This window comes from Bombyx mandarina, chromosome 03 (assembly GCF_030267445.1).
Source record: "Bombyx mandarina strain Sakado chromosome 03, ASM3026744v2".
Lineage (NCBI taxonomy): Eukaryota > Metazoa > Arthropoda > Insecta > Lepidoptera > Bombycidae > Bombyx > Bombyx mandarina.
Window position 1 is genome coordinate 1,299,873 of NC_143210.1, and position 15,460 is coordinate 1,315,332.

A 15,460-nucleotide genomic window follows, 5' to 3' on the forward strand; every position below is an offset into this window, starting at 1 on the left:
GGATCTTGTATCGGGTCGTATGATTTTTTGATTTTTACTTCAGTAAAATCGATTTCAGTAGCATACGGGAATTTTGTGCAATATAATGAACATACTGTCGTAATTTATAAACTCCTAATTAATAAAAATACTGTCTTTAATCTACAACAGAACATAAAAACAACATTCAAAGTATATTTAAAGCAATTCAATAACAATGTTGCCAGTTCAAAATCAATATAACCTTGACAAAACCGAATCTGATTAACGAATAATTATATAAACAAATTACAGCTTACACTGGTCCCAGACAAAACTTTATTCTGTGTTATGGATATCGAAAATGTACACACGAGACCATATTATCCTAAAATACGTAAAGTCCTCACCAAAAACACTGGCATCGGAATCAATCCCTGGTTCCTTTTTTTTAAGGGATTTTATGACCTGGTAACTAGGACCTTTAAGTCATGTCTTATTTTAATTTATTTTCTTATTTTTATGAAAAATTATGAAACGAAATGAAGATGATTAATTTGAGACATTAATCAACTGGGATGAAATCAAATGAAATGAGATGAGGTGATATGGGATGAAATATAATCTTATTAAAATGGTGGTCATTTACTAAGATTTTTTCATTGGGCTTTTTGGAGGATCACGAGAAGTGACGTCCAGCGGCTTTGTTTCATTTTCCCACATTTGTGCACTTTCACAGATATTAAACAGTTAATAAACCACCGTTATTACACATTTAAACCTAAAGAAACACTAAATAGTCAAAATAAAACAAATCACACAACTTCACTCCTCGCGTTCCCGCCAAAAAGTCTCCCTGGTTCCTACAGTCGTCAGGGGTACAGACTAACACAGTCGTCAAGGGCACAGACTAACCAGACCATCAATTACTCATAAAATTACCGCCAATTAGTTTCATGATAATTTTACGACCGTCAACATAAAGCCAGTTGTAAAAATGAAGCAGTATTAAAAAGGAAGCCATCAAGTTCTTTGATTTACGACGTAACGGAATGTTTAAAGTCGAGTTAATTAGATTATAGACAGACAGAAAATCATAGAGTGAAAGTCGAGTACATAAAATTCCACAGCATATGTGCTGTGTTAAGAATTTGCTGAGAGATATTTAATCTGTGTTCTCAATTGTCTATGTTTTTTTTTTCTTCTAAGCAATAATTTGTTGTGTGTTTTAATATCGGGCGTAAGCTTCGATTTTCTGTTACAGATGCTGTAAACACAAAATAAACAAAAACATCTAAACCACGGATTACTTCGAAATATGTATCATAAACAAACCGTGCAGACATAAATAACACCAATTCAGAATCGACCTGACCTTGTGTTGTAGAGTGTGACTTCAATTCGTCAAGGTCACATACTTGACCGAGGCGATCTTAGTGCTAGACAAAAATTAATTGGGTGTCTGTAAAGTCGGTTTACGGACGATAGTTTTACATGATAACATCAGTAGCAGAACTATTCGAACTGCTAGATCTGACGTCACGCGAGAAAAGATATAAATGTGTCATAAGCCAAGGCTTGAGCCGATCGTGCCTCTCTATCGGCTGCTCCGCGCTCTCGCTTGCTTAGGCTCAGACGGAACGTGATACTTTTTCGTGCGTACAGTCGGTGTTAATCGATTTATAAGCCGCTATCACGTCAAAATTTGTCTTAATTCTCATAAAAAATTAATTACATTATTACGTGCGTTTCTTTTTTTTTTTGCTACCTATGCTGATAGCCTTGAGAGGCTTACAGCTTCACCTTGACGTGTAGGTGAGCTCACGGGGCTCAAACCGGGAATGTTGCTAATACTGGCACTAGCAAAAGCAGTGCTTCGCAGAATCTACCGCCGGATTGGAAACGCGACCTACTGAGAAAATCGGGCGAGAAACTCAGTGGGCTGGCTTAAGTCACTCATCGAGCCCTTCGTCGCAAGCAACGGGTTCGACGAGGACGGTGAACGGTGCTTTTAGACCGTTAATGGATCGGGCGAATCCGTAATAATGTGATACGTTTCGTACTACCGGTCATGCCATACGGCGTTGGAACGTGAACATTGATGACGTTGACAGCATGCTCAAGGAAGGGGTATGCTCGGAGTTACTTTAATGGATCGAGTCAGAAATGAGAAAATCCGTCGAAGAACCAAAGTAACCGACATGGCCCTAAAGATTAGTAAGCTGAAGTGGAAATCGACCGGACATTCGTGCCCAATTGCCGATTGTCGGTGGTCCAGACGCGTTCTGGACTGAAGAGCACGTACCGGTAAGCGCAGCGTTGGGCGTCCCCTTGCCCGGTGGACCGATGACTTGCGGCGATATGCTGGAGAAGTTTGGTAGCGGAAGGCGGAGGACCGTTCATTGTAGCAGACTATGGGAGAGGCCTACATCCATCAGTGGAGAGATAGATACAGGCTGATGACGATGATTATGTACGTAATTTATTGAGAACATTACATTTTTCAATCTCTATACGTCTGTTTAATGTGACGGAAATACCAATAAAAACAAACGAATTCAATCCTTCGAAGCGTTAAGTAAATCGTGAACAATGCAAAATGGTATTGAGTAAATAATGGCCGCCGTTGGGCGTTTCGTACAATATCGATAAATTCAGTCGCGACACGACACCGACACCGACAATGCTCGTTTTAACGAACACTTCGCACCACTACAGACTTCATGATGTTCAGACATGTTTGTACTTGGAGAAATAAAAAAAAAACATTACAGGATTTCAGTAATATTTTAAGCTATTGCATAGTTTTTTTCGCGGGCTTTGGCGACCGAATCAAGAAATCCCATAACGAAAATAAAACCTAACACCCCTCCAATCCACCTACCATGTAGCTCGCGTTCAACACATTCACACGTTGCGCTTGTGTAGTGTTTGTGAATAAGCGTGCGGCGTGAGGTCGCACTGCATGCGCATCATGAAAAGTCTGCCCATCTCTCTCTCGCGCTGTATAGCTTATGAGTGTGAAGGGGACAGTTAATGTTTTGATTTTTTTTATATTTATAAATATAGCGTAGTCTTATTTTATTATTGTTTTAATATTAAATTATTATTGTCTAATTATAATTGCATAAGTTGATAAAAAATGTTATGCAATAGCTTTACCGCGGTAGTCCCCGAGTGCCACACGTATTTTTTATTACTCTCAGACGAGCCGACAAGCTCACGTCTCACCTGGTTTAAAGTGATTAATGGAGCCCATATAAATTATGATTAAATTTGGGTTTCCGCTACTTACCATGATACGTAAAATCGAGGGAATACATGACGGCTTCGCGGTAGAAATAGACAAGGTCATGGTATCCACCTATGAAGGTTTACAATACGCCTTACCACCGAATATTACTCAAATTTCCCTTTTTCAGAGTAGAATTTTAATAATACGATATAATATTCCTTCATCGTGGATATAGTCGTCGGCAATAAGCAAAGGCTTGACTGTACCCCTCACATTTCTGACGTCCATGAGCGACGGTGACTACTTACCATCAGATGGGTCGCATACTCGTCTGCAAAAAATATATCTCAAGTACGTGCATATGTCTTCTTATTGGATTTGAACACGTGTAGACTCCCAAAGCCACCAGTACCCAATATTTTATTACCATCATAAGATGCTAGGGCGCTTTTTCTACCCTATCTATTTTTTTATAATACGCGGCTGATTAAATTGAAAAAACTGGTAATACCTATTACCGTTTTTATTACTGTGACAATGACGTTTTGGTAATGACTGAACTGACTTAACCGAATATTGATAAAACTTAACTTGACAAAAATAAATACTTACTACTTGTTTGACCGTCAAAGTTTACCTGTCAACCGTCACCACCACCACCATTTAAACACGAGAAGTCTGCGAAACAACATCCGCTTCCAAAAGTTAAGATCAAGATTCAATTCGAAAAAGTATCGCAAAAAACCACGTTCACTGGGTGCATTAAAATCCTAAATATTTCAATCCCTAAAGTGTTATTTAAAAACAAGTACTTCCCTCCAGCTCTAATGCAAATCAGACCCTTTAACCCAGAGGCCAGAGGCAGAGTGACAGGTTACAACCCAAGCTGACATTAATATAATCGATTATTCTTACGACTTTCCTCCTCATTTAGGTCCAGTCTCATTTTGTCACTCTTCCTCATCACACTTCAGAATCGTTACAAAATTTTGCTTCTGAATAAACCTACCAGTTACTGTTACCGCTCAAAATCTTCTTCCTATGTATTCATAACAAACTTTTGTCACCTGGATCACTTCTATGAACTGCGAGAGACCCGCCGGCAATTGTCGAAGTTAGCCCTTCGAGCGCGGCGTACTAACATTTAATACGCAATTCACGGAACTACTTGTTCCGTGGGGGAATACTACTGGGAATACGAATAGTTCTGAAATTAAATTTCGTGAAAACCGAAATATATCTCCTATTATGAACGGCTCGTTCATTGATCCAGTTAACGTAGAGTATTGATGATTCCAATAATACGTTTTAATAATCCTTTTTAAAGTATGATTGAACAAATTAAAGTCGATCACAAAAAATAGGATAGAATATATAAAGCAAATATGAGAGAACTGTACAATTCAGATTTTTTCTAAATTGCCTTACAAAGTTTGCAAAAACACAGGTGAACGAAATGAAACGACAAGATAATCTAGATCAAGAACTAGTACAAATATTACCTAAATATGGAATTGTCATTCATCATTTACATTGGCGGTCGGTCTTTTTATTCCATTTTCAAACAAAAAGTAATCTGCTTTAAAATCTTTGCGAAATTTTCACGGTTAATTCACAAGAAACGATCACATCTTCAATCGATGATTGTCACAAAAACACAGCCATTACAACAAGCGTTCGGTTTCCGCATAGCACATAAAATATAGACTTTCAAACTACAAGTCCGGTTTTGTTTTCTTTAGTTCGTTTTACTTCATGACAAATCGTCGAACCAGATACGCGCTACTCTCAACACCTCAGCTCAGGATGCCATCACCATGGCCGAGGATATGCAGGGCTGGCGCAGAATAGTCCAGAAGAGTTATTAAGGGAGACCACGACCATTGAGGATTTGGAGTATTAGGGATTTTCGACGAAAGGAGGAAACTTCATCCTGATATTAAGCAAATACAATAATTTAACATAGGTACTCGTTAAATGTCAAGACACAAAATTTAATTTAGGTATCACCCTTTTCAAAAGCACGAACCGTGTTTTTTAATAGCCGCCTTATAATTACTTGCCACAGTGTGTCTAAAGAAGGTTCCACGAAACAATCTCAGCCCTCTTGTGTAGATATATTATTATTATTATCATTACTTATTGCTAGTAAATAAGTCTGCAAAGTCACAAAAAAAAAAACAAAATTGTAATCATAAAATGGCCTATAGCTCTAACATCTCATTCCCATTCCCAATCTTCATTCCCATCTTGTGCTATCAACAAGTAATTGCTAAATTTATTACTTAATGGCTTTTACAGCACAAGTTTTCCTTAACAGAATTCCTAAATCTATAAAGGTTTCATATCGACGTTATGTCAGACATCACACAATCACAGAACTGTCCTCCGCTCATATCAGCGCCGAAAAAAGAAACCCAATACTACTTACTCTGTCAAGAAAGTACCGGGAAATGATAAGTAATACACAAAATGTTAGATAATCATCGAAATTTCTTTTTTTATCATTTAAGGAAACTCCTTCAGAAACGATACACTTACGCCAACAAATAACTTCATCATCGAAACATTTTTTCAACCTTTTTTTCGGAATTGAGTTTAGTTCTGGCCATGAATTCTCCTTTTTGTTATCTACTGAATGAAAACGGGTGCAACTAAGTGGTATTATTAGTTTAGGAAAAAGAAAGCAGTCGGCTGGGCCATATTTGGTGAATAAGGTGGTATTAATTGTTTTTAATAAAAAAAAAATCGTTCACAATGGTGTCTTGTGCGAAGGCGTATTATCGTGGTGCAAGATCCAAGAATTTTCTTTCCACAAATCTGGCCTTTTTCGTCTAATTTTCTCGCTTATACCTCACATAACCCTCAAATAATATTCTTCATTTACCGTTTGACATTACTGTGACTGTTATACGATTGAGTTATAGTCTTAGTATTTAGGTAGGCAGCGGCTTGGCTTTGCCCCTGGCATTGCTGAAGTCCATGGGCGACGGTAATCACTTACTATCAGGTGGGCCGTATGCTCGTCTGTCTACAAGGGCATCAAAAAAAAAGTATTATCTATGGTTATAGAGAAAATTCGGTTAATCGACAATATTTTTCATGTCCAAGTCTATTTAAAATGATACGGATCGACTCGTAAAATACAGAAAGTAACTGTAACAAACAAAGTAAAGGAAAGTAACAAAACTGAAAGATCAATAAACTCACTCACTCAGCTTCAAATGTTAGCTGGTGAACGTGCCTACCTATCTGAATACCTTGATAATTTCCATCTAGATTCAAAACATATACATCTAGGTAAAAAAACATAGATCGCCACTTTGATGTTTCGCTATAGAAAACATATTTCATTTTATAATAAATTAAACGAATTATTTCGATCAAATAAAAAAATTAGAGATAAAATGTTAATGGAGGAACATTCGAGAAACTTAATTTACGTAATATCCTGTTCAAGTTTAAAAAACCTAATTTAATATTCATTTTTCAATAACGTTACCGCAACAGTGTTTACTTATTATTAATATATAATATATTTATTTATATTTATTTATTATTATTATATATATTCGGTTGAATCGTCATGATAAGATTTATTAGAACTCTATTGATCCATAACCTAAAGAACCCGTACTATTAAGCCTAATATAGAATGATTTTAGAGATGATTTTAGAGTATGTCTGTATCATCTGATGGAATGAGATGTAGATAGATTTTTATTTGCAGTGTGAACACGCTGACGGCCCTTCTGTTGTTAAGTGAGTACCGGAGCATATGTAAGATTTGGAGAGATAAAATTGAACTGAGATTTCAAACTCATTTCTCAAAGTGGATAGTGGCATTCGCGTCTTAGTATGTGAAGTTTATTGGTGGCAGGAAGTCTTGCGAGTCCGCCCGGGTAGGTACCACCACCCCGCCTATTTCTGCCGTGAAGCAGTAATGCCTTTCGTTTTGATTGGGCAGTCGTTGTACCGTTAAAAGTGAGACTTTAGAACTCATGTCTCAAGGTGGGTGGCGGCATTTACGTTGTAGATACCTATAGGCTCCGGTAACCACTTAACACCATGTGTGCCGTGAGCTCGTAAAACAATCTAAGCAATAGATAAATAAATAAAACGTTTAATTATCAAAATTTAATCCAAAACTAAATGTATCCATTCTACTGGATTGTCAAAGCACGCATTCATCGATCTTTACTCAAAGATTAAACACAAAAACAAACTTATGTTTCATATTATAGAATAATACTACCCAAGTATTTAATTACAAGTCTGCAATCGGTTGAAAGTCGCAACTAAAAACATGGCCGACTCGTTCACGTCGATGCTACATTCCGATGCGTACTAGATATGTCATTTGCGTGTTTTGTAACGTCAATTCAATGTTTGTTTATGGTATTGACAATTTTATTTGGATAAAACGTTAAAATAATATTATTGTTGATCCTCTAAAATCTATTTTATTTATCTCTTATCTATACGAATAATTATCTTTTAGATCATTTTAATAAAAAATTCAAATAATTGTTTGCGACGTTAGTATTCAAAAAGTTTATAATATTTTTCTGATACAGAGCCCGTGAGGCTTTAAAGAACACTTATGCTGTTTATGCGGTGGGTTACAAAACTAGCAAGACCACAGACCACAGCATATCTTTTTTCCTTTTAGCTATAGCGTACAATCTACCTAACCTGGCCCTCGGAGATTGACAAAACAAATTGCCACGGCATTTTAATACTATTTAACTTAAAATTTTATTACCAATAATTTTTGTTTTATTAATACTGAACGCTAAAAGAATATTATACAGTAGGAGTGGGTGATATAAATCGTATATAGATTCAATATCTATATATCGCAGCAATATCGTTGAATCCGATATCGCCCCGCACGAAATCTATATATCGATATCAGCCGATACACGATATTGCTCGATGTGATGCGCATCGCCATATCGGACCGATTCGTGAATCGAAATCTATATTTCGATATCAGCCGATACACGATATTGCTCGATGTGATGCGCATCGGCATATCGGACCGATTCGTGAATCGAAATCTATATTTCGATATCAGCCGATACACGATATTGCTCGATGTGATGCGCATCGGCATATCGTACCGATTCGTTAATATCAGCAATATTCGTTTGGTTCGTATCGAATCGGCCAGAGTGAGTGAGCGCACGATAGGGATATCATGTGATGAATGAAACAGAAACAGGCATTATCCATACAATTGTAAACCTTATATTTAAGTCTATATGTCTGTAGATTATTCTTAGCGTATCAGCAGGATACAATTAAGGAAAGAAGTTTCAACTTTCGACCCTAACTTGAATGCAGTATAGCCTATTTGTATCGTTGAATTTAATTTCACGCGCTTTGACCTTGAACTAAAATTTTTGGACAAGTGTTTATAAATACTTAAAAGTTTTTTGTGTTTGATTTTTAAAGTACACATTTTTCTATTTTTAGTTGAATCCAAATAATTGAGTTTATTTCTTGTGTTTGTATTAAACTTTTGAAATCTACACTCTTTTGGTATATTTTGTAATTTTAAATTAAGACACAAAATACTAAAAACTGAAAATAATGTAGCCAGTCCTAAGCCTGGTAAAAGCATGAAGGAAAGTTTTTTTGATATTTTTATTTTCATGTTCTTTTTATTACTTTAAGATCATATTATAAATTGATATCAGAAAACCAACCGTATAACGTTGACTTAAATCTATATCTACTACGGTATTATATCAGCGTATCGTTTCAAATCTCAAATATCATGAATCGAGAAAATCTACTAGCATCCATCAATATATAGATTCAGAAAATATATAGATTCAATATCCGATATTGATCCTCGATATATAGATACGATTCGATACGCGGCAAAACCGATATTACCCACTCCTATTAAACAGGTATCATAAATAACGTCAAGTTCTTTTCCGTGAATCGTTACATCAACGTTGCAACAAATATGGCCGCCACGTGAGAGTTGTATGAATTAATTAAAATATCGATTGAGATATCGGTTGACAACGTTTCTGTGATTAATTGTAGTTACATGTCTATTTAAATAAACATGCCTTGATCAATTGTAACATACGATAGACAGCTAATTTAACAATATTCGGGATTATGTTAATACACAGTGTACCTTCAGAGTTCAGAGATTAATTTATTTTTGTCACAGAGTATCCCGAGCACAATGTCAGAATTAAACAACAAAATGGCTAAAAAGCGTATTTGCCGATATCCCCGAAAAAACGATAAATAAATACGATTAGGTGAGAAAATCCATGTCGCAGTCTAATATTTTATTCTAATCTGGATATTTATTAGCTTTCGGCAATAAGATTTGATTTATGCAAATGAATTTAAAAATTCACAACGAATCCCGTATCGTTTATCATAATTAAGTTATGCATTTACAGTTTCAATCGTTTATTGGAGACTAAAAGCATGTAGCTATTTCTATGTAGAACATTTAAAAAAAATTGTATTTAGCTCATACAGTACTCACCGAAGTTACATAGATATTATTAGACGTGGACCCTACAATGAATGGGCGCATAAACAAACCTCGTTAGCGTTCCCTTTGCGACTGAATTTGTTTCTAAATGAAGACGTTTATTAAATAAATACTCTTATTGACCGATTTACTATCCAATTATGGTGGTCGCAGCTCACTAAAGAAATCACCTGCAACATATATTAAGCGACTTTCATCTTTATTATTGAATCCTTAATGTCGATAATTCTTCATTCATTTGCATGCTCAACTAAATGTTGGATTTTAATCTTTATTTGCACACGGGCGGGTTTTCTTTTACATGCGTTTTTGTATTGAAAAGGTACATTGAAATGATTAAATTAATTGTTCATAAGGAATTCTTCTTCAGGTAGTTTAAAGTTTTTCTATTAAAACTGCTGCCTGTTTCTTAATGGTACTTACTACTCATTTATCAGAAAAGTAGTTGCGTTGGAATGAGATATTGACATTGTTGACATATAAATAACCGAAAAGCTATGTATTCCAAAAAAAAAAAAAGTAGACCTATTAATTTAAATTCGTATGTAATTATCGAATTAAAGCTGTTACGACTAAGACATAGACCGAAGTCAATGCCTGCAATCCAAAGATTTGTTGAATTTCTTCATTTTGCCAACGTATACGTACCAATGAAGTAGGAAACCTATGGAAATGAAACGTCAACCAAAATTTCGTGCCACTGTGACGTCATCTGGCCACAAAACATGGCGGCTTTAGTGCTGTATAAAAGATTTCAATGTTATCAGGTTTTATCGATAAACGTTCTTGGCTCATTTTATTTTAAATATTGTTGAGTATTATTTATTTGTAGAATTTATACTTTAATGGGAAGTAAGTAGGTATATTGTTATGTGCAAATATGATATGATTTAGATGGGTGAAATCTAAGACAAGTTCGTCCTTCGAATTTGCCAAGTAAACTATGATGATTTTTAAAAGTTGCTACACTGATTTTATAAAGTTGTCGTTTGTCGCAAAACATAAAGATATGGCGTAGTTCAAAGCCATCAGCCCATTTCTAGTATGCTAAATGTTATCGTATTTTGAGTACGTGTTTTTCTTAGACTATAACAATCTATTTTAATTGTTTTGCTGACTCTAAAGTCCGTAACATACTACCGCAGCGCACCCCAAAGAAGGTGCGCCGCACCATTTGAATCACTTTCGCTTGAGAGTGATTCAAATTTTAAACTTATCAAGGGATCGCGTGAAAAAAAAAACACCTACAGAACATTTATTCATTAATTACAAACGTCATTCCTTGTGACTTCCGCTCTAAAATCACTTAATTATTAAATATTTAACAAATTTACAATAGTGTTTTACTCACTGCGGAATAAAACTATTTTATTTAAATAGTTCCGAAGAGATTTTGTCGGTAGCCTTTTTCCCGAAATATCTAAACAGAATGTCTTGATGACAGAATGTAAAACAGAATGTTTTGATGACATATTTTAAAGTGGTATTTATGATTAGTGTCATGATCAATAGATTCCGACCGAAAAATGGATTTTTCGGATGAGGGCTCCATAATGAATTTAAATACATATAGATAATAGTTTTAGGGCATCGACTTTCTTGAGATCCTATAAAATACGTTTTAATTATTATTTTTGTATGTTTTAAGCATGATAAATTATGAAATTTTATATAATTAATCATATTAAATCGATATCAAAGTCAATAAATTATGTACAACCCAAAACAGACGGCCGAACTGACGTGACAATGACATTTGGCGCGCTAAACATGGCGGATTTTCGGCCTCATTAGACGGAGACGGAGATATTTACGTATATTCATGTTTCATTTTATGTACGCACTGAAATACTGTTATATTGTTTTCCTGCGAGTTAAAGTGCTGAGTAAGAACGAGATAGATATATGTTTATGTATGTGCCTTCAAAATGGGTGCTATTTATATAAGCAATTGTACGTATAGAACAATATGTCGTGTCCCTACTATATAGGTCTATGATACGTACTAACCACTGAAGTAGGAAACCTATGGAAATGAAACGTCAACAAAAAATTCGTGCCACTGTGACGTCATCTGGCCACAAAACATGGCGGTTTTAGTGCTGCCCAGAAGATTTTAATGTTAGTAGGTTTTATCGATAAACGTTCTTGGCTCATTTTATTTTAAAAATTGTTGAGTGAATGTATTTGTAGAATTTATACTTTAATAGGAAGTAAGTATATTGTTATGTGCAAAGATGATGTGATTTAGATATTATGTGAAATCTAAGACGAGTTCGTGCTTCAAATATGCCAAGTAAACGATATGACGATTTTTAAAATTTGCTACACTGATTTTATAAAGTTGTCGTTTGCCGCAAAACATAAAGATATGGCGTAGTACAGTGCCATCTGCCCATTTCTAGCATGCTGAATGTTATCGTATTTTGAGTACGTGTTTTTCTTAGACTATTACAATCTATTTTAATTGTTTTGCTGACTCTAAAGTCCGTAATACACTACCGCAGCGCACCTCAAGGAAGGTACGCCGCACCATTTGAATCACTCTCACTTGAGAGTGATTCAAATTTTAAACTTATCAAGGGACCGCCTGATAAAAAAAACACCTACAGAACATTTATTCGTAATAAAATTACAAACGTCATTCCTTGTGACTTCCTCTCTAAAATCACTTAATTATTAAATATTTAACGAGTTGACAATCTATATCTATACTAATATTATAAAGAGGAAAGATTTGTTTGTTTGTTTGTTTCGAATAGGCTCAGAAACTACTGGACCGATTTGAAAAATTATTTTTCCATTAGAAGCCGACATTGTCCCTGATGAACATAGGCTACTTTTTTTATTTTTATTTTTATTTTTTTTTTGGTTTCATGTGTGTTTTAATGTTTTCGAAGCGAAGCGAGGGCGGGTCGCTAGTAGTGTTATAAAACTATTTTATTTAAATAGTTCCCACGACTTTCTTGAGATACTATAAAATATGTTTTAATTATTTTTTTTGTATGTTTTAAGCATGATAAAATAAGAAATTTTATATAAGCAATCATATTAAATCGATATCAAAGTCAATAAATAATGTACAACCCAAAACAGACGGCCGAACTGACGTGACAATGACATTTGGCGCGCTAAACATGGCGGATTTTCGGCCTCATTAGACGGAGACGGAGACATTTACGTATATTCATGCTTCATTTTATGTACGCACTGAAATACTGTTATATTGTTTTCCTGCGAGTTAAAGTGCTGAGTAAGAACGAGATAGATATATGTTTATGTATGTGCCTTCAAAATGGGTGCTATTTATATAAGCAATTGTACGTATAGAACAATATGTCGTGTCCCTACTATATAGGTCTATGGTACTAACTAACCTGTGGCCTAAAAAGTCAATAAGACGTAGACGATTTTTGACAGCTGTCTACTTTAAAAAATGCCTTACTACAGTCTCGGCGACCCGGAAATTAACTTGACCTCTGACATGAGAGGTTTTCCACTTGGACGTAATAGATGCACTCTCTGTTCTGCAGTCTTATATCCTTCCACGTGACGCAATCAGGAATCTTAGATCGCCCTTACAGTCGACTCTGACGCAATTCTTAAAATGCCTATTTAACTAAAAAGCAGAACTTTTAACCGAACTCTTCATCGACAACCGTAACACGAACGAACACGTCGCAGTATTGAACCGGAAAATAGTTGTCTTTAGTAGGATCGCTACCGTTAAATTGTTCACAGCGCCAGGCAGCTTAATAGACTTGGATATACCGTTGGGTTGACAGTCTACTTGGATTTCGTCTTAGAACGTTTACCTTTTATCTTTTTAAGTACGTGTAACGTCTTAAGACACTTTTAGGTTTTTTTACTGGTGGTAGGACCTCTTGTGAGTCCGCACGGGTAGGTACCACCGCCCCGCCTATTTCTGCCGTGAAGCAGTAATGCGTTTCGGTTTGAAGGGTGGGGCAGCCGTTGTGACTATACTGAGACCTTAGAACTATATCTCAAGGTGTGTGGCGCATTTACGTTGTAGATGTCTATGGGCTCCAGTAACCACTTAACACCAGGTGGGCTGTGAGCTCGTCCACACATCTAAGCAATAAAAAATAAAAAAAACGTATACGCGATCCAGCATGCACGCATCCGCCAATATTCGTATAACCCAGGGGCTCCCAAACTTATTTTGTCTACTGCTCAATTTGAGAATAAATTATTTTTTAGCGCCCCCATTTTTTCATCTATTAAAAACCACTATAGCGAGAGCTCAGTCGGTTTCTAAGAGTCCTCCTAGATGAAATTACAAATCGCCTTCCAAGCCACAACACCCCTATTTTTTTCTGGGTCTCTTACCGCCCCCCAATGGGTCTGCAGCGCCCACAAGGGGGCGTTATCGCCCACTTTGGGAAAGGCTGGTATGATCGAATCAAATCCAAAAGGTTTCGTGTGCAATTACCGTTCCTCTCATAGATTGTGTATGAGTTCGCGAAGGTTAACCAGAACCATTATATTCCTGTATCGCAGCGGTCATTCTTTCTAATTTAAAGGATAGAACAGCCGTTATTTAATTTGGAACTTCAAGCCCAGGATCCTTGTAAAAATACGGGAACTCCATTGATTTTACTATAGCATTGTTGAATTGCTCGATCAGATTGCTTAGTGCGAGTTTTTTAACGTTCTCGATAGCGTAAAAGTTAAATCAAATTTGTATGGAGTTGGAACGTTTGCCTACGTTTTTCGCTAGAGGCGCTATCCCAACTGCATACAAATTTGATTGTAAAAAAATTCATTGTAAAAAAAAGCGTGGGGTGCATTCAGTAGTTATAAATATTTTATGAACAGATATGAGTAAAAGGGTTATTTTGATAATATCCTGAAAAGCACCCCACGTTGTTAGTTTTTTTAAACTATTATTTATTTTTCATTTTTATTTGAATTTAAATTTTTTCAATTTTTTTTAAATATTGAATTGTCATATACCAAATTTCGAGTAAACCGACGTTTGTAAGGGGCTCAAAATCACGTTCAAAGATTCCGTTACAAACATACAAACATACAAACATACATTCATTCGTCTGAAGCTAATAAAAGCGTATTAAAAAAGCAATTTTGTTGACAGAATGGCTGCACAGCATTACAGCGCGCCGCAGCTGACGGACACGTCGAAGTCGTCACACTGCTCCTCCAGCACGGAGCTGATCCGAACAAACAAGATCACTTGGTAAGAAGACAATTGCTTCATCTTCTTCTTGCGCTCTCACTATATGTCGCCGACGCAGCATGTCCTCTTTTTCCATCCAGGCCTGACATACGTCATCTCTGCACTCACACCCTTCTCTCGCATATTATCCTTTTTCACAAAATCCAAGTATTTTTAGGAGGCCCAGTACACAGGACAGTATTAAGACGACTGGTTAAATTTTGTATCCTTATAAATAGCTCATTTAGCGTATTGTAAACATATTTAGCAATATTAACTTGCGCAGTGTAGTTAGCTAAACAACACTGTTCGTAGCGATTATTTTAGTGTTTTTCTAACAGAATCGCTCATCCGGACTAATGATTAGGAAAATTTGCCCACTGAGTTTCCCGCCGGATCTTCTCCGCGGGTCGCGTTTCCGATCCGGTGGTAGATTCTGCGAAGCACGGCTCTTGCTAGGGTTCGTGTTAGCAACGTCGTCAGGTTTGAGCCCCGTGAGCTCACCTACTAGTTAAGGTTACGCTGAAATAGC

At 36.1% G+C, this 15,460-nt stretch overlaps 1 protein-coding gene across 5 annotated transcripts in view; it reads left to right on the plus strand.

Annotated features, from left to right (window-relative positions):
• The window catches only part of dgo (ankyrin repeat domain containing protein 6 diego), a 114,110-nt gene that overhangs the window by 84,745 nt on the left and 13,905 nt on the right, over positions 1-15,460 (plus strand). For all 5 annotated transcript variants that reach the window (XM_089736229.1, XM_089736224.1, XM_028186316.2 and 2 more), the window contains one exon: positions 14,848-14,949. In XM_089736229.1, coding sequence (XP_089592355.1) covers positions 14,848-14,949 — 102 coding nt within the window. The remainder of the gene's footprint in view (positions 1-14,847; positions 14,950-15,460) is intronic.